The sequence below is a fragment of the Pavona decussata genome, unplaced genomic scaffold (genome assembly GCF_977016875.1).
Source record: "Pavona decussata unplaced genomic scaffold, jaPavDecu1.1 SCAFFOLD_77, whole genome shotgun sequence".
Classification (NCBI taxonomy): Eukaryota; Metazoa; Cnidaria; class Anthozoa; order Scleractinia; family Agariciidae; genus Pavona; species Pavona decussata.
In genome coordinates this window covers 541,714-567,444 of record NW_028145495.1, presented here as the reverse complement: position 1 = coordinate 567,444, position 25,731 = coordinate 541,714, and the positions used below count along the sequence as shown (strand labels likewise).

General features: G+C 39.6%; 1 protein-coding gene and 2 long non-coding RNA genes across 5 annotated transcripts in view; 2 read left to right on the top strand and 1 right to left on the bottom strand.

Moving 5' to 3' along the window:
* The window catches only part of LOC146476396 (uncharacterized), a 27,664-nt gene extending 1,933 nt beyond the window's left edge, over window positions 1–25,731 (bottom strand). Inside the window, exons 1-11 of one of the 3 annotated variants that reach the window (XM_085114555.1) lie at window positions 24,466–25,731; window positions 23,947–24,242; window positions 17,488–17,546; window positions 17,048–17,177; window positions 14,388–14,432; window positions 7,623–7,723; window positions 6,563–6,717; window positions 5,521–5,882; window positions 4,966–4,993; window positions 2,583–3,424; window positions 924–1,950 (exon numbers count right to left, since the gene is read on the bottom strand). In XM_085114555.1, the coding sequence (XP_084970681.1) occupies window positions 924–1,950; window positions 2,583–3,424; window positions 4,966–4,993; window positions 5,521–5,882; window positions 6,563–6,717; window positions 7,623–7,723; window positions 14,388–14,432; window positions 17,048–17,177; window positions 17,488–17,546; window positions 23,947–24,242; window positions 24,466–24,588 (3,168 nt within the window). In that variant the 5' untranslated portion in view covers window positions 24,589–25,731. Of the gene's footprint in view, window positions 1–923; window positions 1,951–2,582; window positions 3,425–4,965; window positions 4,994–5,520; window positions 5,883–6,562; window positions 6,718–7,622; window positions 7,724–14,387; window positions 14,433–17,047; window positions 17,178–17,487; window positions 17,547–23,946; window positions 24,243–24,372 lie in introns of those variants that run through there. The other 2 variants (XM_085114556.1, XM_085114558.1) reach the window with 2 other exon arrangements.
* Window positions 9,282–10,882, top strand: LOC146476397 (uncharacterized). Its single transcript, XR_014865618.1, has 2 exons — window positions 9,282–9,672; window positions 10,595–10,882. It is a non-coding gene; the product is annotated as an uncharacterized LOC146476397 (long non-coding RNA).
* The window catches only part of LOC146476394 (uncharacterized), a 31,893-nt gene continuing 20,305 nt past the window's right edge, over window positions 14,144–25,731 (top strand). Inside the window, exons 1-2 of the long non-coding RNA XR_014865623.1 lie at window positions 14,144–14,215; window positions 17,084–17,241. This is a non-coding gene — a long non-coding RNA (uncharacterized LOC146476394). The remainder of the gene's footprint in view (window positions 14,216–17,083; window positions 17,242–25,731) is intronic.

The following is a 25,731-nucleotide window of genomic DNA, read 5'->3' as shown; positions in this document are numbered from 1 at the left end:
TGCATTTTCTGAGCTTTTTGATTAGCCAGTTCCAGTACAGAGAAAATGGCTTTTCGGTTAATGAAATGCAAAATCCCGGACAATCTTGATTTGGCTGATGCGATTTTTTTTTTCTTGCTTAGAACCGGTTACGCGTCTCTTCCCGCCCTTGACACTGGTTGCGCGACTTTTCCCGCCCTAAGCACTAGTTACATCACGTTTTTCCCGCGCTTGGCACTAGTTATTCGACTTTTCCCGCGCTTGGCACCAGTTACTGGACTTTTCCCGCTCTTGACCCAGGTTGCGCGACTTTTCCCACGCTTGGGACCGGTTACTCGACTTTTCCCGCCCTTGCCTCAGGTTGCCCGACTTTTCCCGCTCTAGACACTAGTTACATCACGCTTTTCCCTCGCTTGGCACCAGTTACTCGACTTTTCCCGCCCTTGCCTCAGTTTGCCCGACTTTTCCCGCCTTAGACACTAGTTACATCACGTTTTTCCCTCGATTGGCACCAGTTACTCGACTTTTCCCGCGCTTGGGACCGGTTACTCGACTTTTCCCGCCCTTGCCTCAGGTTGCGCGACTTTTCCCGCCTTAGACACTAGTTACATCACGTTTTTCCGCACTTGGTACCAGTTACTCGACTTTTCCCACCCTTGCCGCAGGTTGCGCGACTTTTCCCGCCCTAGGCAGCAGTTACGTCACGTTTTCCGCCCTTGACCCTGTACCCTGATTGTACGACTTTTCCCGCGCTTGGCATCGGCAGTTATTACTTGACCTTTCTGCTTGAAGGCCCAAGAAAGGGGGTGGCTTTTTGTCCACTTCCATAGAAAGAACAGTCTGGCTTACGATGTAGGGTTGTTTTATTTCACACGGGGCGTTTGTTAGAGAGTGAACGTTAATTATTCCCTCCTTGCAGTGAGAGCGAAGTACTTTTTACTTACCAGTAGTTTGTCCTTTTCCTTTCCATCTGTTGCATTACTATCGCAGCCATCTGAGCTGTTTATGTATTCAGTTAACACATTGTTAGTCCAGTCATTGAAAAACCTCATACTATCAACGCTCTGCTGAGGTCTGAAAACGACTTTCTTCTCTCCTTGAGAGTTCCGGGCAGCCGCGTGTAAAATGGGCATCGGCTTGGTAACCACCTGAATTTCGCCAGATCCCGGCTTCTCTGCTTGGCGAGTAAGCACCGAATAAACGCGGCCCTGTTTCGACACTTTAAAGGTGCGAGAGTTTTGTTCAGCTTTTTTATTCATAGTGTGCGAGGAAGGCTGTTCGCCATGCTGCGAATACACGTGCTGTAGATATTCCGTGATAATTTTTTGGCGTTCTTGATCTTCCAGATTTTTAAGAAACTTGACCTTCTCTCTTTCTCGGTCTTCCGTCTCTTCTTTCTCCTTTTGTCTTTTCAGCGATTCTTCTTGCTTCGGGCTTAGTCGGCTGTCCACTCGAGTTGGTGTAGCTGGCTTCAATGAGTCTGCTTCATTTGCTTGTATTGGGCTTTCGTGCAACTTTTCAAGATTGTCTTTGTCTTTGATTGGGTTGTCTTCGCGCAAACGTCTATCAACGGACGGATTTGAACCTTCAAGACCACCTGGACACGTTGCAGCTCGTTTTTCGATATTTTCCTCCCGTTTAAAACCAGAAATAAGAATTTCCCCCTGATCTCTGTGTAGGCCTACCCCCTTGAGGTAATCTGGCTTAAGGACAATCTGTTGTTGGTTTGTTTTCTTTGGAATTGAGAAATTCGTGGGCGTGGCAGTGCTTACGCGACTAAAACGTGACACTTGGTTTTCCTGCTGTTTGCTTGAATCTGCGTTACTCGTGCTGTTTTCAGCGTTCAATCTTCTGCCATATTTGGCATGAAACTTTGACTCGTGCTGGAGAATTTCTTGCGCTTGCATTATCATCAGGCGCTGGTGATGCGGTTTGTTGTTCTTCATGTAAGACTTGTATGCAGCGGAAAAACTGTAACAAGGAAATAAATGCTGTATCAGGATTAGTTTGCGTTTAATATTAAAGCTACACAATATATTGTGTCACTTGTTGCATCTTTTCCTGCGCGTGGCGTGGATTGACCATTTTCGCGCGCTTGGCACTGTGTGCATAATTTCCCGCGCGCGTGGCAGTCGCCGCTGTCCTTTTTTCCCCTCCAGTTCTCTCTCTCTCTCCACAGAGGCCTCTTTCGCGCTCGAGCGGAGACAAATGAAGGACTGGAGAGAGTGAGTAACGAGGAGCGCGGGGGACGATGACAGAAGCTCCCCTTTTCTCGCTCTTCCTGTCGTCCCTCGCGCCCCCTTTTACTCCATTTCCGACTTTTCGCCCCTATTTTATGAAGGAGCCTCTGCGGATCAGAGAGTTGAGTTCTGATTAATTAGTACGTTACTTCATTTACATTGCTGCTTTGTAAGTGAAGTTGTAAATATAACTAGACTATGACTGGCTTCATGAACCTCAGAACACTTAACCGTTTGCTCTTTGATAGTTTACTGGTCTCTTACGCAGCCGTTCTTAGTGTCGTCACGCAACGCACCTCCCCTTGAACAAGGAGCGTTGCGTGACGGCACTAAGAACGGCTGCGTAGGATACTAATAGTTTACCTGTCAATGTGCTCTTCGTTTTTGTTCTCTTTAACCGCCAATCTTGACCCACCACCCAGTTGTCCAAGTGCCCGTGCTTTGGGCGGCTGTGGCACGTATTTGTGATAATCCGCCAGATCAACAAACTGGCTTGTCTTGAGCGGTGACACAGCTCTGTTGACAGTCTGCGCGCTGAGTGATGACGGTGGCATGCCTTTGTGCGACCAAGCTGCACCCAACGAGGTGACGAACTTGGTCCTTGTTTGCAACGTTTGTCCAGGGCTGTTTCCGTCGGATTTATTCGTTTCCGGGGATTCTTTTACCCTAGCGGTATCTCTCAAATAACAGTTCCTTGAACCCATGCGATCTAAGAGGCTCAATACATTTCCTTGGTTTCCGTCTGCAGTCCTCTCTGCATGCTCCAGATTTAGGGAGCATTTCTTGGTTTGATCATCCACGGGTGCTTTTTCCGACGTATTACTCCCTTCAGTGTTAGCGTTAATTCTCGCGTCTTCCTCAGAATGGCTAGGGCCTTCCTCCCCCTTTTCCGAAATCAGTGTCTTTAATTTCGATTCCACCTGAGAAGCGATGATCTCCGGTTCCTGCCTGATCCGTGGGGACATCACCATTCGCCTACCATGCAGCTTACTATCAAACTTGGGCGCAAACCGCGGAATACACGACTTGCACCTTACCCTGTAGCCTCTGTCCCAAGCCCGATAAACAGCTCCGCTTGGTTTTGAAGGGCTTTCTATTGGTGTCCGGTTTGGCGTGGCCGTGTTAGGGCGTGTTTGGGCCTGCGGACGGCTCTTTGGAAACCGGACTTCATTGCTCGAGATCTTGAGTCCTCTGATCCACAGGCCCTGGAGACAAGTGAAAATTCTGTCATTAGGGGACGCACGCGATTTGGCGTCATTAGGGAATAGCCCTTTTCCTATCCGTGGTGAGAAGCAAAATTTCGCCCACAATGAAAAAATATAACACTTCCAATTTGCCAACTGAATTGTCTAAGACATTAAAGGACCCTAGTCAGCCTCCACCATTTTCGATGCCATCGAAATAATTGATATTGTATGGTGAAGCGAAATCTTATTGCTTTACTGTCAGTTGTTTTTCTGAAAATATGTTTCATTATCTTTAGTAGTTTCACAGTGATTTCGTTCATTTCGACATGCTCCGAATAAAATATAATAGCCAAACTCTTGCATATAAACAAAAACAAAGGTGTGGCTGACTAGGGCTCTTTAGCATTCTTGTTTTCACCCTTCAAAAGTGATAAGTGTACCGCAATTTAACATCAATGACCGTCTATGTATACACTCGATTGACGAAACGTTGTCCCGTGCAAAGTGGTAATCGTAAACGACGTGACCTGATGGAATTATGGGATGATCTAATAAGCTTGTGTCTATTTCCGTGTAGCTCTCTGTCCACGAGAAATATGCACATTTTAAGCCCTGAAGTCGCTGTTGCACTGGGCTATTTTTTTCTGGTAACTTCTCTCGCAATTCCGTTGTTCCGTTGCGACACAAGTTGCTTGAGTATTTTATTTTATATAGATTCAATTTTGGAGAGTTTTTTAAATTGTTATGTAATTTCAGGGGTACAGCTTAATATGGGGATTTGGTTCTTCTTTGTTGTAACCCGTTTGAAGTGTTTCTTCTTCACTAAAGTTGTTATACAGCTATTTCAATTAATGTTGTCGGATCAAAGTATAAAACTATAAGACAAGACCTCAAGATTCTGTGGATTTTCTTATGAACAAGTTTATGAAAATCAGTCATGCTTCGTCTGTCCATTGAAGATATACGATGGCGAGCCATTTGGATGAACGAAATGTTAGGATATCAAATGGATGAGGTGGCAGCCTCTTGAAGATATCTTTAAGCTTTAAGCTTTGATCCGACAACGTTAATTGAAATAACTGTATATGAACGTTGGTTAGTGTAACATGCCTTGAAATGAGTATGTCATGCAACGCTTTTGTTGCAGTCATCGTTGCAACAAGTAAGTTGCAACGATTCGTGCAATTTGTGTCGCAACAAACTTGCGAGACAAGTGGCAAGAAAAATTGTGTAACAACGCCTTGAAAACCGCACGAGCTTGTATTTTTAAGCTTACCCCAAACGCCTCCCGGAAAGCTGTTAGGTCTCATCGTTCATTGTTTTATACCTTTCATTTTCAACCGAGTGTATATATTTTGTATTGTAAATTGCTATCATTTTCTAGTTTATAAATCGATGTATTGCATGATCCCTTTGTAGAAAAAAAAAACGAAGTTCTCTTCTTTCCTGGAAACTAAGAAATACTTTGGGAGCTTTGCAGAAAATCACGAGTGGGAAGAATACCGAGCGGGTATGTGGAAGAAATTAAATGTAATTAGGCGTTAGAGTATTCCACTTACCTCTGTTGATTTTTCATTGGGTTGATCGCTGAAATAGGAATAAAGGGTATCAATTATCAGGGTAACGTTTCCATAGTGCAAATAAAGGGCATGAGAGGCTCTTAGCACTGATTTTCTGGATCATCATATTTATCCCAATGTAGCCTTTAGGCTTAATGTGGATACTGTTAAGTTGCCTTACATTTGTCTGTTTAATTTCAAACTTTAACTTAGAATCAGAGATTACAAAAATTAGCAACTTTTTCTTAATATTTACACTTTGCAATGCTTCGTGTAACTTGTTTCGCCTGAATAGCGCCCTCAATGGCTCAATCTGCTACGCTGCAGGTGCATGAAAACGGATGTTGCTAGCTTCCTAAGTAGACGTAAAATTTGCTTGCAAGGGACTGAGAGTCGCGAAAAGAACATCCTCGCACCATTGCCAAAGATTCGTTTAATCATCAGCTTTTTTGCCAACAACCAGGAGCACAAGTACAAAAGCGGAAATAATAATTGACTGAGAAAAAAGATGCTGTACCATTGTACGGTATAACAATGCCTAGTTGCACAACTCACGTTGGTTTATGAACCTTGTGTTTCCGCGCCGAAACTTGCCCCCAGTCCTGCTCTGCCTCGGGCTGAGAGTTCGAGCCTTCGCAGCTGCTCGCGCTTTCACTCTCGGAGTCCTGGGCTTCATTCTGGTTCCCAGTCTCCGTTCCGTCGGTCGTAACAGACTTGATACATACCCGGATGACAGAATTGTTTTGATTGTCCTGCTTTGCTGTCGTTCGGCCGTCGTGTAATTTGGACGCATGTGTGATTTCTTCGTCCAGGAGAAGATTGTAAACGCCTGCTATGGCGTCATATCTTTTCTGTTGGACGTGAAAAGCGATCCGGGATTTGCTGATATTGATGAGTTGCGACGCTTTTCCTAGAATCTGCCGTAATAAGAACATTAAAACGGTTTGTGTAAAAGGCACTAAACTTTATGCTTAGGTTGTACTAAAACTGACAGACACTCTACATGATACACTAAGACGCTGTGTAGGGTTATGGGACCATCTACGAATTTGTCAAGGAAGCTTGATAAGTTGTTATAGTTGTTAACAACACAGGCACCGTCTTTTGCACACGTGCGAACTTTCTTTAACACGTTTTAACAGTTTTTACTTGTCCGTACAAAACGGATGAACACATTTTACATGATTGAGTTATCCTCTACAGAGCATATACATGTATTATATTTGCTCGTAAAAGGGACTGGTTTCCTTCCTCGACAAGATTCCCTTAGTAACTGCGGCACGTCTTTTTACATGCGAGCAAGTTTTCCTTGACAAGCTTCTCCCTGAAAAATCTTGTAGCTCAAAACTAAAAGGCCTGTCAGAGAAAACTTCTAACCTTTATCGTCATGACACACAAGAAAATTATAATTGTCAAAAAGAAACTTGTAGATGAAAAATTACTCGAGTGCAACTGACCAGCCCAAAAATCTGAACTTTCCGCCATTGTGTTTACAGCGTGTTACATTTGTCTCCCAACCGAAATTCCAAGAAACTTTTTATAAATGTTGAGCAATGTTAATAATTACCTCCATGTAATCGATGTTAAGTGACCCTACCTTATCCTGCATTTGTTCGTCAATCGGTTGTTCACTGTACGGCACCAACGGCGCGGTCCCTTGCACAGTTACCCAGGGGTGGACCATTACTTCTAGCAGGGGCAAGCGCAACTCGGGTCTAGGCTCCAGCAGCTTCCTCAGCAAATCACGGCACTCTGTCAACCAAAAAGACGCGGTCAAAACAATCTGTCCTACTGCTTTCACCTTTATCTCTTGAGCCATTTTAGTAGGAACTTGAGTCATGCATTTCCCGCTAATCCGAGAAAGGGACAGATTTTTGTCCTCGTAGATTGAAAAAGGGGAACGAAGTTTGGAGGGAGGTTAGCCTCTTCCAGGCTGTCGATGTATCGCGGGAGACGCGAAGGAGCGGGAGAGAGGAACGAAAACAAGTGCTTTCACCCGCTCCTTCCGCGGTAAACCTAGAGCCTGGAAGAGGCTAACCTCCCTTCAAACGTACACCGCTCTCCGGTGGAGGTTGGAAATACACTCTGAAAGTTTTAAAATATCTATGATCTGAATAAAGCTGATTGGGGTTTAGAGCACGCACCTGTGACCCAATACTTCAAACAGTTACCTCTCAAGACAACCCCGAGATGTCCATTATCAGAACTTCCACGGATTTTTCTTTCCACCCTATCCCAGACTAAAGAGCAATAGAGCTATTTCTCTTGCCCCTCTTTATATCCCCAGGTGAAGAATAAAAGTCACAAAGATTGGTAGCGTTATCTGATTTATTTAAAAATGTATAACCCATCAAAGTCGGCACGTGGAGAATCCTGACCCCCTCCCCCCTCGCCCGCATTAACACAGTTACCCTTTCACGGATTGACGATTGACAGTTGTTTCATCGACCATCTCAGTTAGTTTGGGTAACCCCCTCTCCCCTGAAGCATTTTTTGCATGCCTCTTAGCCTGCAGAACTCAGACAAGAGACGAGTGCATAGAAGTGCATTGGTAACTAAAATAACGGCGTCTACACGGGTCGGTCTGAATCGAACTTGGAAGGCAAATCATAATTACGAACCAAGATATTGTGAAACTTTCAATCAGTTGTACTCACGAGGTGTCAGGAGGCTTAAATATTTGTTATGTGCGCATGAAAGCCCATGTGAAGTTTGGTCAATTAACTCACTGCGACCCCTGGCGCCTAAGTGAGGACTTCTGAAAGAAAAACAAATAGTTTTCAGTGCTGCGATAGTTCCAGTTTATTTTGAAAATACTTACAAAAAGTAATCATATGCAAATCACGTAGGTAAGGGTTAGATAGGGGTGTTCGTTGAGCCCCAAATCTTGCTGAGCGCCGGAGGCGCTCTTATTAGGGGGTTCCGGGGGCATGTTCCTCCGGAAATTTTTGAAAATCTAGGTTCCCAGAAACGTCATTTCCTGCATTTTGAGACCCATTTTAGGCAAATCACAAATTTGTTTTACAGCAGCTTTTTAAGCTATAATTTTTTTTTTTATACATCAATTCTACGGCATAATTGTTTCATCTTAAACAAGAATGTTCAATGTACATTCCGCGCCCTGTCAAGTTCTGATAGCTATTCGATCTGCTGATAGTCATACACCAAGCTGGTAAATGCATCATTCTCGGGTGTAGGCCTTCGAACAAATAGACTATCGCGTCAAGATTGACAGGCATATCATATTTGATATGCATTAGAGCCAGGGCAGACATTCTACTGTCTCGCATGGTACACTTGATGTAGTTGTTCAACCTCCTCATTGTGCTTTTTCTTCCGCCATTATTGATCTTCAAAGGGGGTTCGTTCCAAACCCCTCGAACCCCCCCTCCTACGCGCCTGCTCTCAGTAATGTCACAAAAGCCTGGTTCAAACGTTAAAAGGAATGACCTAAGATTTAGCTAGGTTGCGTTCGATTGACTGAATAGGCCTTATCACGGTTTTCGACCCCATTTTGACGAGTAGGCAAAGAGGCTCGAAATAACAGTGTTTGTATGGAAATCCGATGTCAAATAATTGTCTGTGAAGCGAAACAGCCGTGACTGCTACTAAAAATAGTTCGCGGGAAAAAAATACAGGGAAATGTATGGAAAGTTCAAAACACGACTGGACGCTTTCTGGCACAGCTACATCCCTCCAATTTTTTTTTAACTCCTTTTCCTAGTGCCAAAAGTTTCCAATTCATGAATTTTTCAGAAGCGATGTTTTATGAAAATTATTTGACATCTGATTTCTATACAAACACTGTTATTTCGAGCTTGTTTGCTTGCTCGTCAAAATGGCGTCGAAAACCGTGATAAGGCCTATTCCGGAATAAGAATAAGCGGGATAGCTGTTAGAATTTTCTTTTCAAGTAAATTCGGGAAGACATCTCTGCAAAATGTCGGTCACACCTGATAGTTTAAGAGCTATTTCGTACTCCAGTAACTCCAAAAACCTCTCACGTGGGATTTCTTGTCATCATTCCATGCGTACCGTATCCGGAATAGGGTAATCGAACGCACCCTGTATTAAAATTAATTAATTTACACGAGTTTATAGACTACACTGTGGAGCAGACCCCCTCTTCAAATGAAGTAAATCAACGGGAAAGCTCCGCGCCTGTATTTTCAAAAGATTGTCGTTAATCCAGAGGATAAAATCGCAGAAACTGGTCACGTGTCGACACCGACAAAGTGATGGCATTTCTTCAGGTAAGACTCCGCTCGTTCGCTCCAGTTTTTTGGCGCGACCTCTCGGAGTTCACTAATCTCGTACCCCGATCTCAGTCGTCGGTTCGGGAATGTCGAAATGTGAGATCTGGTAAAGTTCGATATAACGCCATTTCTGGTTGGTTACCAGAATTAAGAATGCCTCATTCTAATCTGCTCTGTGATTGGCTCTTTCCTTCTGTGTTTGGTTTTCGCTCAGTTCGGGGAAGAAACAAAAACACGGAAAAGTTTTCGCTCCGATTAATATTGTCATGCGACGTTTTAGTACATACATGCCCTTTGTGTGGGGAGAGAACAGTGAGAAATTGTTTTTTCGGAAGACAACAGCGACTTTAGCCGAAAAGAGTTTGCAGTAACGTTCAAACGGCCTTGCCAAATTACACAAGTTTCCAACACGATGGATATAAGCTTGCTTACTTTTGGGGATAAAATGGAGGTAAGTCATATATTTTTTTTTTTTTGGTATTTCTTAACAAAAAATGATTTTTTTTAAAATGATTATTTATTTAGTAAACGCAAATTAATTTCCCCAAAATACTTTACCTTGAGTTCCTGAACACGCGCGCCGCATTTGCTAGCATATTTTAAGTTTTTGTCTTCTGCTAAAAGACTATTTTCCTTCTATAAATTGAACTGGACTTTGAGTAAGAGACTTCATAATATAATATTAGTCCTTTCAGACCAGTGTGCTTATTCCTTCAAGATCCATACAACATCTCTCATAGGGCTTTGGAGAATCGAAATTGATAGAGTGTCCACACAATATTATTATTCATCTGCTGGTGAGATCAATATCCCTCCCACCCCTCAGCTAAGAGAAATGAAAAATGTCCGACTTATGACCGCCAAAATAATAGTAATGAAACCCGTACTACAACAGAGAACACCTTGTCTGAACCGATTAGGGCTCTTTATGTAAGTGTAGTTAGTTTAATTTTATCCCCTCTCTCCCACCTACTGAGTTAAAAAAAATTTGGATCCAAAATATAAAACTAGCCTTCCTCTAAAATAAAAATGGGGACATTGGTTTACATGTCTGCACCACCTAATGTTTTGCAGGTCTATGCTTGTGATAGGCTTTAGAAAAGAAGTAGTTTTAAAAGGAGGACATGCCTCTTTGGATTTGACATCACTTATAGTTTTTAGAATCTTTTTGCCATTGTTCTTTTCTTCAAGACAGGGGAATTTCTCCATTATTTTATCATTAGTATGGAGTCCTTGAAGTACTAAACACACTTCATTTACTACTTCCATTGTTAATCCTTAGCACATTCTCTGATACAAATAGTTATCACTGGCCTCAGTTTCTCCTTTATTTCTTGTTAACTCTGTCTTAATTTCTTCCACCTGATTTCTAGGGAGAAGCAAGTTCCTAAAGTTCCTATCAGTGATGTGAATATCTTCAAGGGCTAAAACAGCTGGACACAGCTCAACACATAATTAAGAGCAATGACAGTCATTTCGGACAACAGATATCACAACAGCTGCATTTCTCACACAAAAGCCAAAACCAAAGTGGTTATAAGCAAAAATTTTCCCCTGCACAGATTTCTGGGGTATTTACACTAATCTGTCATGATGGGTTGCATTTCTTCAATATTTGCACCAATATGATTGTTGTTAAAGTAAAGTTTTGATGTAGCAGGCTTCCCATCTCTTCCACTTTCTTGGAAAAAACTTTCCATAGTTTGCGGAAGACCAAAATGAATAAATTATTATCCTTCCAACACAATGAGAATCAAACCCCATTCCCAAAGATTGTGGCAAATAATATTCATTGTCAGTCTGTAGAGAATGAGACTGAGCCAAAAGTGCATTTTGAGGAATTTGGGGAGTAAGGTAGAACTGGTGATCCCCAAGCTTTCCACCCAAAAAGGCACCCCCAACTCCACACAGTACTAATGATGAGTAAATAATAGGCTGACAGGCTTAATTTTTGACATTGGTGGTGAAAAGTTCATCTGCTATGGGTGAAAATATGTAATCAAACTGGTCAACATTACTTTGTGTTAAGATAGGAGGGCCTTTGTAGTACTCCATAAATCTTTCATATTCAAACTTTGTATGATTGTAGTTTGGTTGTTTTTCTGTTGCTGTTGTTGTCATGACAACAATCTTCGCTGTAGGGAATACTGAGGAAAGTGTTCCTCGTTTGCTGTACTCTGAAGTTGTGCCCCCTGAACAAAGATGCAATTAATTAAGAAAAAACTGTAGTCATTCACTGGGATGTTGTTATTCTTTCCATTAGAATAAGACAATATAATTACCAGAAAATGGATAATGAGAAGGCTGAATAAAAAGGGATTTTCAAGTAACTAAGCCCTTTTTGACGCATGGGGTGGTGGAAGGACGAAGCATAAAAGAAGCTGCGATAATCACCAACAATATGGCTCTGTATTTATTAGCTTTTAACCTTTAAGCCTCAGTGTCAACATACAGTTTCTCCTTACTGGTCTCTACATTTCCATTTTTCATAGTAGCATTATAGGGAGGTTGTTGAAATATCAAGAAATTTCACCACTGGTGATCTCATGACCTCTCCTTGATTGTGTATTGATAAATATTAGGAGAAATTTTGATACTGATCACTACTGGGGCTTAAAGGTTCAAGGTTCACTGTTCTGATATTTTTTGTGTACTTGTGTGAACAGTCCTTGAACATAATTTTGTGTTGCTGGTCTTAATATTAAGAAAAGTTAGGACCTGACATGGGTGCAAATATCAATACAAGAAATTTTTTTTTGCTCAAGGAATTGGCATCAACAAGGAATTTTCATCCAAGACAGACACTGTTTTCAAAGTTTCTTTTCCCCACCACTTCTCTGCAGTGGGTTTGTGTCTGACAGTTTGATTAAATGTTGTTTCCTGGCTATGGAAGGCCATGGTTAAGGAATACTTAGGAATTCATGGTTACTGAAGATCAGCTTACTGTGAAAGCTGTTGTTTTGCTGCAGAAATGGGTGACAGTTCATTAGAACACACAGACATGCACAGAAAAACAAATAGTGGAAATATTTTTTTTATTTGTTTTCTATTTATCTGCCATTTGCTACTTTTATGAGCCCAAAAGACCTTCACACCTTCCTATTATTATTGTTATTATTTTTTTTTGCTGAAATCAAGGATCCCATCAGAGGTGAGTGTCCAAGCACCAAGATAGCTGCTTTGGACATAAAGAACCTTGTATTATTCTTAGTGTATCACATCCTCTATGCATGTACAAATAATGCAATGCTCAGTACAACAATGATTATTTAAGCAGCTCATTGTGCCTTGCAAATCAAATGCAGATAATGACCTTTGTTCTTCATATCAAGAGTCAAATATTATTAGACTTGTGTATTATGTGGTTCTAATTTTCGAGTCTGTGGACTCCTATGTGTAAAATATTATTATAACCTTTATTAATTTGTCATCAAAGAAGCAGTCGAGGGGGCATGTCCCCGAAACTTAACATAAATTTCAGGTGAAAACTTTTCAAGTGTTATGTGATAAAGGTGAATCAAGAACCACTGAAATGGAAAGCTCATCACTACCAAATAAAACTCTAATGGGAAACTCATAGGGACTTGCTCTGTTTGCTCACATGTTGCAAGTAACCAAACATTCTTCAGATCCCAAATCCAGATGTGGTACCTCCATTTCCCAAAAGAAATTCAAACTTCCATTTTTGAGAAAAAAAACCCCCTTTAAAACAGCAAGGGTGTACTCGGTATTTTAATGTTGGACATAATTGGGCGCCTACCATTTACACGGACCGGTCTTTCTGGTTTGCTGGTATATAACCAAGACAGTAGCATGGTGTTAGGGCTAGGATGGTTCATGGTTCATTTATTTCACACTATTTACACAACATTAACATAGAAAGAAAAGTATTACAACAAATGATTACAAGATAAAAATAAATACAGTACAAATTATAAAATGTGTGTGGTGGTCAAAGTAGCAAAGGCTTTCTAGCTGACCACCACCTACTTTTAAGTAAACAAAGAAATGACACTGAGCTTTATTGAGATATTAGAAAATGTAGGAAAAGTTTGTAGAGCCTAGGATGTACAAGAGAGAATTACATTTGTGTAAATTAAGGTATGTTCGAGATATACTGAACCGAGCAAGAAATCTAAACAGGACAAGCTTAATAAAAGAAGAACAAAACAATAAATAAATAAAAACAAAAAAAAAAAGCAAAAAAACAACATACAATGCGAAATTTAACACCAAGATGCCAATCAGTAACTCTATTGTGCCTCATCTACAACAACGACCACAAAATTTTTCTGATAAAGCTTCGACAACAAAAACTCTCTGCACTGTCTGTTGCTACCTTTACCTTGGGGTGCACAAAAATTATGTGACATTTCCCTGCCTGTAAATTACAGTATCTTTCAATACAGTTACCATCTAAGGCGAAAACTGGTACAGCTTACTCCGGTTGACTTAAGTCTTTTTAATTGATCGTCGATAAGCACGTTGATCTTGAGTGGAGAAAGCACAATTACGATGGATTTGTTCTTGGAACAGTTTTCATTACAAAGATGGTCTAGATGGTCACAAAGGGTAGGAACTAATCTTAGTAAAAAAGTGATTTACCGCGCTTGTTGATTGCAATCTCTCCTGTTGCCTTTTTCGTTTTGGTTTAAGTTTCAAGTTTTGTTGTCCTCTCGACCGAAGAACGTTCCGAAGAGCACCCTCGAAAGCGAAAACCTCACCAGGAATGATCACAGTTACGAGCCGGCGGCCATTCAGCACGGTGGACAAAGGATGATGGGCAGGCCCGTATTCCGGGCCTCAAATCGAACTTTACCAGATCTCCCCCCCGCCTGACCGTGGGAGATCTGGGTACGAGATTAGGAGTTCACGTGATAACATTTTTAACACCAGTCCACCGCGGAACTTTTCGGGTAACACCTCAACGCCTGGCGGGAATTGTAGATGAGGTGATTTCCTTCGCCTCCTTCGCCATGTTTCAACGAAAGGAGGTAAGCTTTGAGTTTATCTTTGCGAATTAGGATCCAGGTTCTTTTTCTTTGCTATTTATCTGACAGTTTGTTTGTTTTTTTTGGGAACAAGAGATAAACACAAATCACTCTTGATTTCTCAGCCCTATGCACAAAGGTGTTGAGCAAATTTTAAATTTCAAAGATTTCGTACCTGAATGGAAGTCTTCCAGCGACAATACCGTACATGATAACACCTCTGCAAAGCAATACAAGACAAAATTGAAATCCTAGTATTGATTTATATTATTATCATTATTATTTTAAGCTGATGCTATTATTAATTCATTCATCATTAGAGCGGTTTTTCAATTGGTTGGCTTTGATGCTTCTTTCTATGATTGTTTAAAGAAAATTTGCACCATTTGCTAGCCTGACCAGAAGTTAAACCAAAACAAATATTGACTTGCTTGCATGCATTGTGTGGTTCCAGAAAATATCCATACCCCCACCACGGAGGGAATTTCACATAGGACCCCCCCACCCCCCAGGATTTTCCATTTTCGAGGTATTTTTTTAACCCCCCACCCCTTCGGAAATTCCTTAAATACAGGATACACCCCCACCCCCCTCTGGAAAAGTTTTATTTCAAAAGAACGCCTAAAAATACTGTTTGATGTGAACATTTCAGAAATATCAAGAACTGCCTACACGAGGAGAAAATATGCGTTATCGAAGAGCGCGCGCGCCGTTCAATTTCACCGGTAGAGTTTGCCAAAAAGCTCTTGATACTGAAATAATTGTTGCGCTTCATATTTACCTGTGGTCATTGACATCAAACTTTACCATTAGCTTTGCTGAAGATTTTAAATCTAAATTGTTGGAATAAGTCCAGCAATGCAAAAATGTGTTTTCATTTCATTTGCATGTGTCATGTTTACGTTCCTATGCAAATTTTAGGAGATCAAAAAGATTATCGCTTTAGTTCTACTCAGTTGATGATTTTTCTCCTGGTAATCATTCAGTCTAGTTATTTTAGTTAATAGTTTTCCTATTGAATCGGAATAGCATGGACAAAATAAGCATTAGCAGGGCAGGGAGACAAATAGAGCTTCAGATCGTAACTTGAAACCGCAGACGAAATGGAGCTGCAAAACGAAATTAACATGTTCACGTTCCTATGCAAATTTTGTATGAGATCAATACGCATTAAAAGAATGTTGAATTGGCTCTATTTTGTTGAATTTTGGCATAGAAATTAAGTTAATAGTTTTTGACTTTAAGTTGAAATACTTTGGACAAAATAAGGTTTAACACGGGTCAGTTTTGACAAACCAGTTGTTGGGAATTGACCTTTGCCCATAACTCAGCATACAAATATTTCAATGTTTTATGTAAAATTGGGGCTTTAACTTTATAGCCATACAAAATTTTCCCTGTTAAACATTGATACAAATTCAATTGTTGCCAGTAAACAATATTTTCTATGCAAGAAAGTTTCACAAACAACAGTTTTATAATAACTGAGTCACGCAACGCAGACATAGATTTCTTGTCTCAGTTGGAGTACTTCGCTTACAAAGGCTTTTCGGAGAAGGGAAACATGTTTTTAATGTAACAAGGGTTTCTTTAAAACAGTTAAACAAAGTAATGCCTTCAAGAAAGATCTACGAAGTTGCAAAGTTGGTAAGTTACAATTTTGAACATTTATGTCTGACATGATTGGAAGTTGACCCTCTGGAAACTTATCCAACCATTCACCCCTCCTCCCCTCTGGAATTTCCTGGGCCATTGACCCCCCCACCCCTCTGGAATTTCCAATTCCCTCCGTGGTGGGGGTATGGATATTTTCTGGAACCACACATTTTTGTACACTTGACGCCTTTTACCCATAGGTGGTTTGCATTGCCGTCATGTTGGTGGACAAAACAAAAGAAAATTTGCTCACATAATTTGCATAAAAATGGAAGTTAACTCCCAGAGGGGAAAAATCTTATTGTTCCGGTACACTAACCTGGCCGCCATGACGTCACATGCAAATGATCAATATTAATTGCTTAATTTTCAACTTTGCTTCATGTCTAGGGCAAGAATTAATTCCAGGTATTGTTTTCATCACTCTTGAGAATCTAAAACCTAAATCAAAATAACCCCTATGCTTGCATTTAGGAGCCACAGTAATATATATCCTATTTTTCTGCCCACTTGCCATTAAATTATGCTTCCATTTTGGGTATGTGGTGTGTGGAAATGCCAAGGAAAATAGTTCTTTCATTTGAAGGGAGGACACTGTTTGATATTATGCACTTGACAGAAAATTATTTCGTATCAAATTGACTACTAAATCTTTATCATTTCTGACCTGACAGTCATTGATGAGGTTTGTTGAGGTTTCTCAAAATCAGGGTATTTTTCCACACACTTTATCTCTGAAATAAAGTCAGTGACTCCCAATTTATTTTTGCTTGCATTTCTGGCATTATGTAACTTTATCAAATATTTGAAAAAAAAAAAAAAAACCCTGAGTTTTAGAAGATCACCACCCAAACATCCTCAAAGAAATGATGAATCAGAGAATTATAAACTCTGCAGTGTATGTTAAGTGCTAAAGACATTGTGTGGTCTCCAATTTCCTCCCTAGGGCCTGAACACTCAGTAGGAATTTCATGGGTTCACTTTAGCACATTAATTTACACTGCAGAGTTAATTTATTCTCTGATCCATTATTTGTGTCATTAGTTCTAGAGGCACAACAATTATTATTGTATCCAGCCTCAATGTAAGGCGGGCTCTTACAAGATGAGCTGGTCATTTGAAGGGACTTTTTGACTGCAGGAATCTTTTTGTTTGAAATCAATGTTTACTTGTACTCACAGGCTCCATAAGTCAACTTCTGTTCCATATCGACAGCCACGCCTGAAGAGTTCTGGGGCAGCATATTCTGGAGAGCCACACTGTGTCTTGAGGAGATTGTCCCCTTGACAGATGTTGCTAAGGCCAAAGTCTGTTGGCAGGCAAGATGAGATGGCAGTAGACATCAGTGGTATAACAAAGATATGATTTTCAAGGTAAAATATTAAATATTTGTTTCCTCTCTTAGTTACTATCTATTCAATCTATTCATAATAATAAATTATTATTATCAATTTTCCTCAGTACTATCTATTTAAGGGTCAATAATACTATTGGTTTGGCGATCTATTATCTATAGAATACTATTTTCCTCCCTACAAGCTCTATTCATGATAAAATACTAATTACTTGTTTCCTAGGTGCTACCTTTTCCAAGTAAACTAACTCTGCTCTTTTCCTACCTACTATCTTGATATTCTTTTTGCTCTCGTCTAGGAGAATGTTTTCCATTTTGAGATCTCTAGAGAGAATGAACCGAGATCTTATTAGCTTTGATTTTAAATCTCTTGTAAAGAGTAAAGTCAAGCTCTAAGGAAGCCAATCCAGCTAAAAGTTGTGCTATACAAAGTATTAAGTTAATAATTAAAATTGGCATTGATAAAGTACCTTGGATATAACAAGTTTTTTTTATTCTGATTGATTTAATTGTTGTAATTAATTAAATCGACAAATACTGTATCTACTTATTTATTTTAACATAGGAGAGGTAGAATATTTAAAAAAATTGAGTAAGATCAGGACATTGTACAATGCTAAAAAATAAGGCAAGGAAACATAACCGTTAAAATATACAATAAAACAAAACATATATAAAATATAAAAAAAATAATTAAAAATGTTGGGTGTGTAGCCAGGCATGTTAAAAAGAATTAAAAAGTTGTTGACACTGGCTAACAAATATATATATATTGGACGTTTCGGCCACTACTGTTGCCTTCTTCAGCAAAGATAAAAAATGCAAATATAACGGCGTCCTGCTAGAAATATATACAACGATGTGTGATAAATAAATAAATCACACCTCGACGGAATTTAAAAGTGTAACAGTGGTGTAAGGGTATTGTGAAGACTAAAAAAGATTAAAAAGGCTAAAAACTCTTAATGTTATTGTATATGTTCGGAAGCGCTATAGGTTCATTTATGGAGTTCTTATCGCGCACGGAATGCCAAGCCTCAAGAATCAGTCTTTGTCGCCACGCCGATGACCTGTCAATGATTTCAACATTCTCCAAATCTATTTGGTGACCGTGAAACACATGGTGTTTGGCTAACAAAGAGTTTTTATCCAATGTTGCTATGGCCTTTGGCGATCCATAAGGGTGCGTGCGACCGAGATGGCTCGATCACCGTATCTGTCTACAGGAAAGCGACTAACACTGACCGTTACCTTGATTTCAAATCACACCACCATACCCAACATAAACACTCGGTTGCACGCACCCTTATGGATCGCGCAAAGAACATTCCTTCCACTGAGGAGGAAGTCACAAGGGAAACTAAGCGAGTAGCGAGAGCCCTCGCCGCTAATAATTACCCTGTTAACTTCATTCACAGTGGCTGCCAACCGAATAGACAACAACAAATGAATGATACCGACCAGCGTGGATTAATGTTATCCTGCCCTACGCTAAAGGTTTTTCCGAGAGAATCACAAAAGTTCTTCGAGATTTCAACATCAAGGTTGCCCATAAGCCTATTCGCACCATCTCCAACATACTCAAAAAGCCAAAAGACAAGATCGAGAAAGAGGCTTCCAGAGGAGTCGTATACAAGATCAAGTGTAAAGACTGTGATTCTGTTTACATTGGTCAGACATCGCGCGCGCTGAAAACACGCGTGAAAGAACACACAAAGGCCATAGCAACATTGGATAAAAACTCTTTGTTAGCCAAACACCATGTGTTTCACGGTCACCAAATAGATTTGGAGAATGTTGAAATCATTGACAGGTCATCGGCGTGGTGACAAAGACTGATTCTTGAGGCTTGGCATTCCGTGCGCGATAAGAACTCCATAAATGAACATATAGCGCTTCCGAACATATACAATAACATTAAGAGTTTTTAGCCTTTTTAATCTTTTTTAGTCTTCACAATACCCTTACACCACTGTTACACTTTTAAATTCCGTCGAGGTGTGATTTATTTATTTATCACACATCGTTGTATATATTTCTAGCAGGACGCCGTTATATTTGCATTTTTTATCTTTGCTGAAGAAGGCAACAGTAGTGGCCGAAACGTCCAATATATATATATTTGTTAGCCAGTGTCAACAACTTTTTAATTCTTTTTAAAAAAATAATTATAATTATAATATAAAATATATATATAATAAGTGTATTTCAACTCTTGCACACTTTGATCACCTCTGATGCAGACAATTTGGTAATTTAATAGAGGCAGAAATATAAATCAGATGAATTTAACTGAGAAATTAAATAAGGTAGGAAAATATTTTTAATTTTGCAGTGATGAGAAATATCCACAAATTGGATATTTTTCAATTAGGCTTATCACACCAACCAGAAATATGTGTGAGTCCAAAATTATTAGCTCATACAGTTCAGTTCGTATATAGATTTAAATATGAGTACATCGTTCACATTTTCCCATATATGATGATCTCAAAAGTTCTCATCACCTGTACACTTAAAATGCAATGATTTTGTAAGGAGAAAGTAGATGTTGAGCACCTTTTGGAATTATATAACTAAAGATGTATGAAAATGGATTTGAAATTGTGAACTGTGACCATTCACATTAATATCTATGAAAGCTGCTTATCAGTACTTTATGGCTCAAGGTATTTAACTTTAACTTTAAATTATTAAATTTGTTTTAAATTTAGTATTTAGTATAATTTCTGTATAAGCTGACAAACTAACTCTAAATTTCATAATTTTCTTTTTATAAATTTTAGGCCTGTATTAATCTTAGTCTAGTCTTAAGTCTTTTCTTTTTTTGGGGGGGGGGGAGTGCTTGTAGGACAATATCATAAGTGTTAAATTGCGGTAGAGCAGCATAGGTTACGCTTTGCACCCTATGTGGCTAATTTTATATGCATTCATAATTATGTTGTACACTGCTCATGTTAATTTTATTCATGTGTCGATGTAAGCTAATAGGACATTTTCACTATGGCGTCATTTGACTACAACTACCAGAATCCTTCAGTTTTTTGTTTTCTCATGCTAATTAGAGCTATTGTTCTTTGCTCTCCACTGGGATTACAAAATTTGAATTTGAAAAGGAAAACAAAATGAATTCTGGTAGTTGTAGTCAAATGACGCCATCATGAAAATGGCCTATTGAAGACACCTATCTACTACAAACCAATATAAGATACTAAAACTATTCACAGTGTGTAGGAACAGAAGTAAACAAATCTAAACCAAGTGTATGTTATTCATATTAAAGTTGCAGAATTTGAAAAATGCTGAAATTATTTGTGTGAGAATAAAAGTAAGCAAATATTCATCACTATAAGTTGCACAGCTTATTTACAGGAACTGCTGTTATTATCTAATGATTTGTGACTTGAAAGGTCCATGTTGTGCATTTGTGCCTTGAGCGCTTTGAGGCTTGGCAGTGTCCTAAGTTTAATACTAAGTTTTGACCAAATATATGACCCCCGCCGGTATCTCAGTGAATGCTTTCCATAGCATATGGTGTTAAAACGAGATAATTCCCAAAGTCACAATTTCTGAGCTGGTGTTGAGAGCTCTTCACCTTAAATAACCCAGACACACAACTTTGTACAAGCCCATTACTAACTTTTTACACATAAGGATGGCGATATCCTGCAACGCCTGTTGCATAATGTCGGTAACTAAGCGCGGGTTAGGAGTTTCTTCATACATTTCTGATTTGGATCTGTATACTGCCCGCAGCACATGCTCTTGAACACGCTCAACAGATAGAATTAGATAGAAGATATAGAATCTTAAAGCATAGCCATTCATTTGAAAGCTATTAGTACTGTTTATTAAGTTGCCTTTTTGAGTCTGTTGATGAAATCCTAAAGTGCTACCATTCAAATGAAGGCTGTCTAAAAAAAATATTTTCTTGTGGTACTGAGTTTATAATACTGCACAAGGTGGCTCTAACTTTTGAATCCATGTGTGAAATCCTTAAGTGCAAGCAATCAACTGAAAGCGATCGAGCAGTACTTTCCTGTGGTACTCATGTTTATTATGCTGTATAAGGTGGTTCTAACTTTTGAATCCATGGGTGAAATTCTTAAGTGTAAGCATTCAAATGAAAGCATCTGAGCAGTACTTTTCTGTGGTGCTGTTTATTATGCTGTACAACGTGGTTCTAAATTATGAATGTCTGTAGACGAATATTTGTCCTAAAGTGTGACCATTCAAATGAAAGCTACTGAGCAATACCTCCCGAAGGTATTGTTTACCATGTTGTACAAGGTGATTCTGCATATTTATTAAAAAAAGTTAAGTTTAATTGAACAACACTCTTCATTGGTGATATTTTTTACTTACATATCTTAAGAATAAAAAAAAACTGGAGGTCAATTGTTTACATACGTTTGTAAAAGGGGCTTGCATAACAGTTTCTCAATTTCTCCGATCAGTTTTAATGCTAAACAGCTAAAGCAAGATATGTTCAGCTGTTTTCAGTTCATTGTTATTAATCAAACGTTCAATGTATACGCTTGCCCAATCTATATTATTTACATTGTGAACTTCACTCAAACGCTCTTTACTTTGGAAGTCGAATATCATGGAGGATTTGTAAGAGAATAAATAGCCAGGGTGTGTTCTGGGGTAGGCGGTTTGATTGACATGTAAAAAAAACGATTGACAGGTGTGGTCTCTAATTTAACAAGTGAAAATATAAAAAGTCTTCTTTGAATTTGTTTGAATAATTTAGAATTTATTCGACCTAAAACACAGCTCTTTTTTATCATTGAAGAGTTTACGAAACATTTATTGAACGGAATAAACAATTCTTGTCCTATTCTGTGTGAATTTTCTGCTCGCTTTTCACGCTTTGTTTTAGCGTGAACAATTGCAAATTTATTGGGTCGTGTAATTAATTGCATGAATATATTCATATTTTCTGTTGACGTTTTTACATCTCCAAATAAGATATTTCGCCAACTTTTGCCCCGAAAAGCGATCCTTTAGTCTGAAATTATTGCCTTAAACTTTTTTTGTTTGATAGTTTTGCCCAAGCTTGTTGTAAAATAAGCCTAATAATTTCTGACACTTGTTGCGTCGGCCAAAGTGGTTTCTCCTTCGCTTGGCGGAAAATATCTCGTCAATTATTTATGAAGCTGTTGGGTACAACCGGGCAGATGGCTTGCTAATTTTTGAAATTAACAGACTCATTAATTTTATCTCTCATTTTCAGACAAATAACAAGAAGCCAGGAGATTTAAGCTTTTTGCAAATTGAATACATTTTGGAAAAAATAAAGAAGCTCAAAAACACGACAGCAGCTGGCCAAACAGTTTTCGGAATTAACGCGAGAACTTGACCCAAAGTTTCGGAAATCGTAATTTTTGGTTTTCTGTACACTGATTATTGTGTCTGTTAATGAAATACACTTTGGGGTTTTATTTATTTCCGTCGTGAAAAAACAGAGGCGAAAAATGCCGCGTTGAATTTAATGTTTTTATCGTACGCGGATAAGCTTTTGTAATTGTTGTTCAAAATGTACTCGCTTTAAATTTTTTTTTCATCGGAAAAGAGTTTCCATTTTGGCTTGTTCGTGTTTTATCAAACAAGTATTAGATGTTTTCATCAGGCGGACATTAATAAGTTGGTCTGAACCGGAGGAAAGAAACTTCCGCAGATTTTCTTGGCTCTCAAAACTGTTCTTAGAGACAGTAAATTCTGTCGCTCGGAAACAAGCCTTGAGCTATGTAATTAATAACCGCCGTGTATTCACGGAGAAGCAAATACTAAGACAAAAGGGAAGAGTGCCTTATAACGCAAAACAAACGTTACTATTCTTTGCTTTCTTCGAGTGTTAATAGCTATGGAAACGGCATGTCGCGCGGCTAAATTGAGATTGTGTCGCTTTGAAAAGATCTGAAAGATACCTCTTTGCGGATGACAATTTGAAACCCATTTTTGCTTTCAAAAATATCCCGTGCATGGCGGATTCAGAATGGTATCTTAGGTGATTTCAGTCCACAACGGACTTGCATCTTAGGGGTAATGAAACAATTCCTCTCACAGACAGTTCAAAACGCAACATTTTTCTCGTTTGCTTTTTATCTCTTAGTTACGTACCCGAGCCATGAATTACCATAAAAATCAAATCGCTGTTTTCTTGGAGCAGTTCCTTTTTGTACTAGCTTTCAAATGGTTCTTTCTCCCTCGAGCAAACTTGTGCAACTGTTTGTAGCTTGTTTTCAGCATCGTAGCAACCCCAACCGCCAATTAGCAAACAGTATATAATAAAAAAAACACGAGGTTGCGTAAAACTGTTTGCGCGAAATAATTTTCTTGCGTCCAATAAAATGCGGCTCTATATTCGAGTCTGTGGATGAAATCGCATAGTATAACTTTTCCAACTGAAAACTCGTGGACATTGCTTTACTTTGATGCTGTTTATTTGTGCCAAAGAACATACTTCACTCATGAGCCTGTGGTTAACCTCCTGAGTTGTGACTATTCAAATGAAAGCTACTGAGCAGTACTTTCCCGTAGTTTTGCTTATTATGCTGCGCAAGGTGGTTCTAACTTAGATTCTGTGGATGAAATTCTCGAGTGCGACCATCCAAGTGAAAGCTACTGAGCAGTACTTTTCAGAGGTGCAATTTATTTTCCGGTACATGCCATGTTAAAATTTCATAAAAGTTACCAGATTCACAGGGTTGGGCCTTACCGATGTACTATCCCTTGTTCGTGCATATGGTACAGCGCCGAAATCAACTGCCTCATAATCGGCCTTGCTTGTGATTCGCTCAATTTCGAGTCGTGTTGGCTTCGTAGATAACTCAAGAGCTCGCCTCCGGGAACGAACTCGGTTACGATGCAGTAGATTGAGTGCTGTTTAAGGGTCTCGTACAATCGAACTATGTTCGGGTGGTTGACTTTCTTGAGTAGAAGAGCCTCCCGGAGAATGTTTTTCTTAACATAGTCATCTTTGATTTTCCTCGTGTCGATCACCTTCACGGCAACCTAGGAGATCGAGTTTTAATAATAAGTTTACAAACCAAGCTAAGTTAAGCGGCGGAAAAATAAAATTCAATCATAATAACATGAGTCGCCTGGCTTAATTAAACCGTTGAATAATAGCTATTCTGCACACCTACAGTGCGTGACAATGGCTCACAATGGGTGTAATTAAGTCGCCGAACAATCATGCCTTTGAAATCAAACGGCAAACTTGCGCAGCACAAACCTTGGTTTTCGTAACGCGATTTGTCGCCAGCTCGACGTACGCGAAATTTCCCTTTCCCAACCGATTTCCGGTCAGGTCGTACGTTCCGATCCGTTTTAAAACAAAGTTATTGGAATCGCTCATCTCTACAAACAATCACTTTGGCCTAGCGTGCAAAGTGGCCCATTTGTAAACAGGAAAGCCCTGCGACATTGCAATTTACAAGTGGCATGTGCGATCAATTCGGATCATCCAATCGACGGGTGGGGTTGTGACCGCACGCGCCAGCTATTGTTTTCTATTGTTGACGATTGTTGGAATGCAGTGCGCTGATTGGACAGAGAACAATAGGGCACGTTCTGACGCGTGCCTTACTGTATGTCCACTCTTGCGAAAGCCAACATTTGAAAAGCGGAGTTTCGCGTCCATTGCAAACACACGCTAGTTCATAACCCCACGAGATTTTTTTTCTTTGCTGCAAATGACTGCAAATTAGCAGTTGAATACGTTAGTGTCCGCCAAAGGAAACGTACACGAGGAATAATTTGAGGTTTATTTCAAAATATGTAAACAGTACCTCGTGTCAGCGCTTTTTTTTATGTTGCAAAGTATGTGGAAATTAAAATACGCGCGCAGAATGTTTTGACATATTTTGCGCGAGCTTCTAATTTGATCGGATGTGTTTGTTTTGATTTCCTAAAATCAAAAACGTGATCTGGGCCTGGCTTCTGGCTACGGTCCATTACGAACGCATGAAATATTTATGCTAACTCTAAGTGGACACGTTTTAGCAGAGGAAACCTGAGCTTCCCGCAACGCGATCATATCCGAAGAAAATAATCCAAACCGCGCGCTTTTGTGTAATTTGCCCGACCCTGTGAACTACACGACTTTAGGCGGATTACTTTGAGCAGCTAATCAACTTCAATTCAAATTTAAATGTCTTGGAAAGCTCCGTTGTAAAATATGCGGTGTGAAAAACAGATGGAAGCGTCGTACCCCGCCCAAAACGGCAAGGGACGCGTAAGAAAGTGACGCGGTTTGAGCGCAAAAATGGATGATCTCAACCGCCTCATTCTCAGCGCCGACTTGTAGCCGCTTCGATTTGTTTTCTCTCTCGGTACAAGTCGACAAACTAGAACTACCCGTCGCTAGTTTTTATTCTTCGGTCATAAAAAATTCAGTTTGTTCAGCGAAGCGTCGAACGGAGCGCAGCTATCTAAACACCATGTTGCAACTTTTTGCTGAAGTCATGAATTTCTAATGGCGGCGTAAAGTGAAAAACAC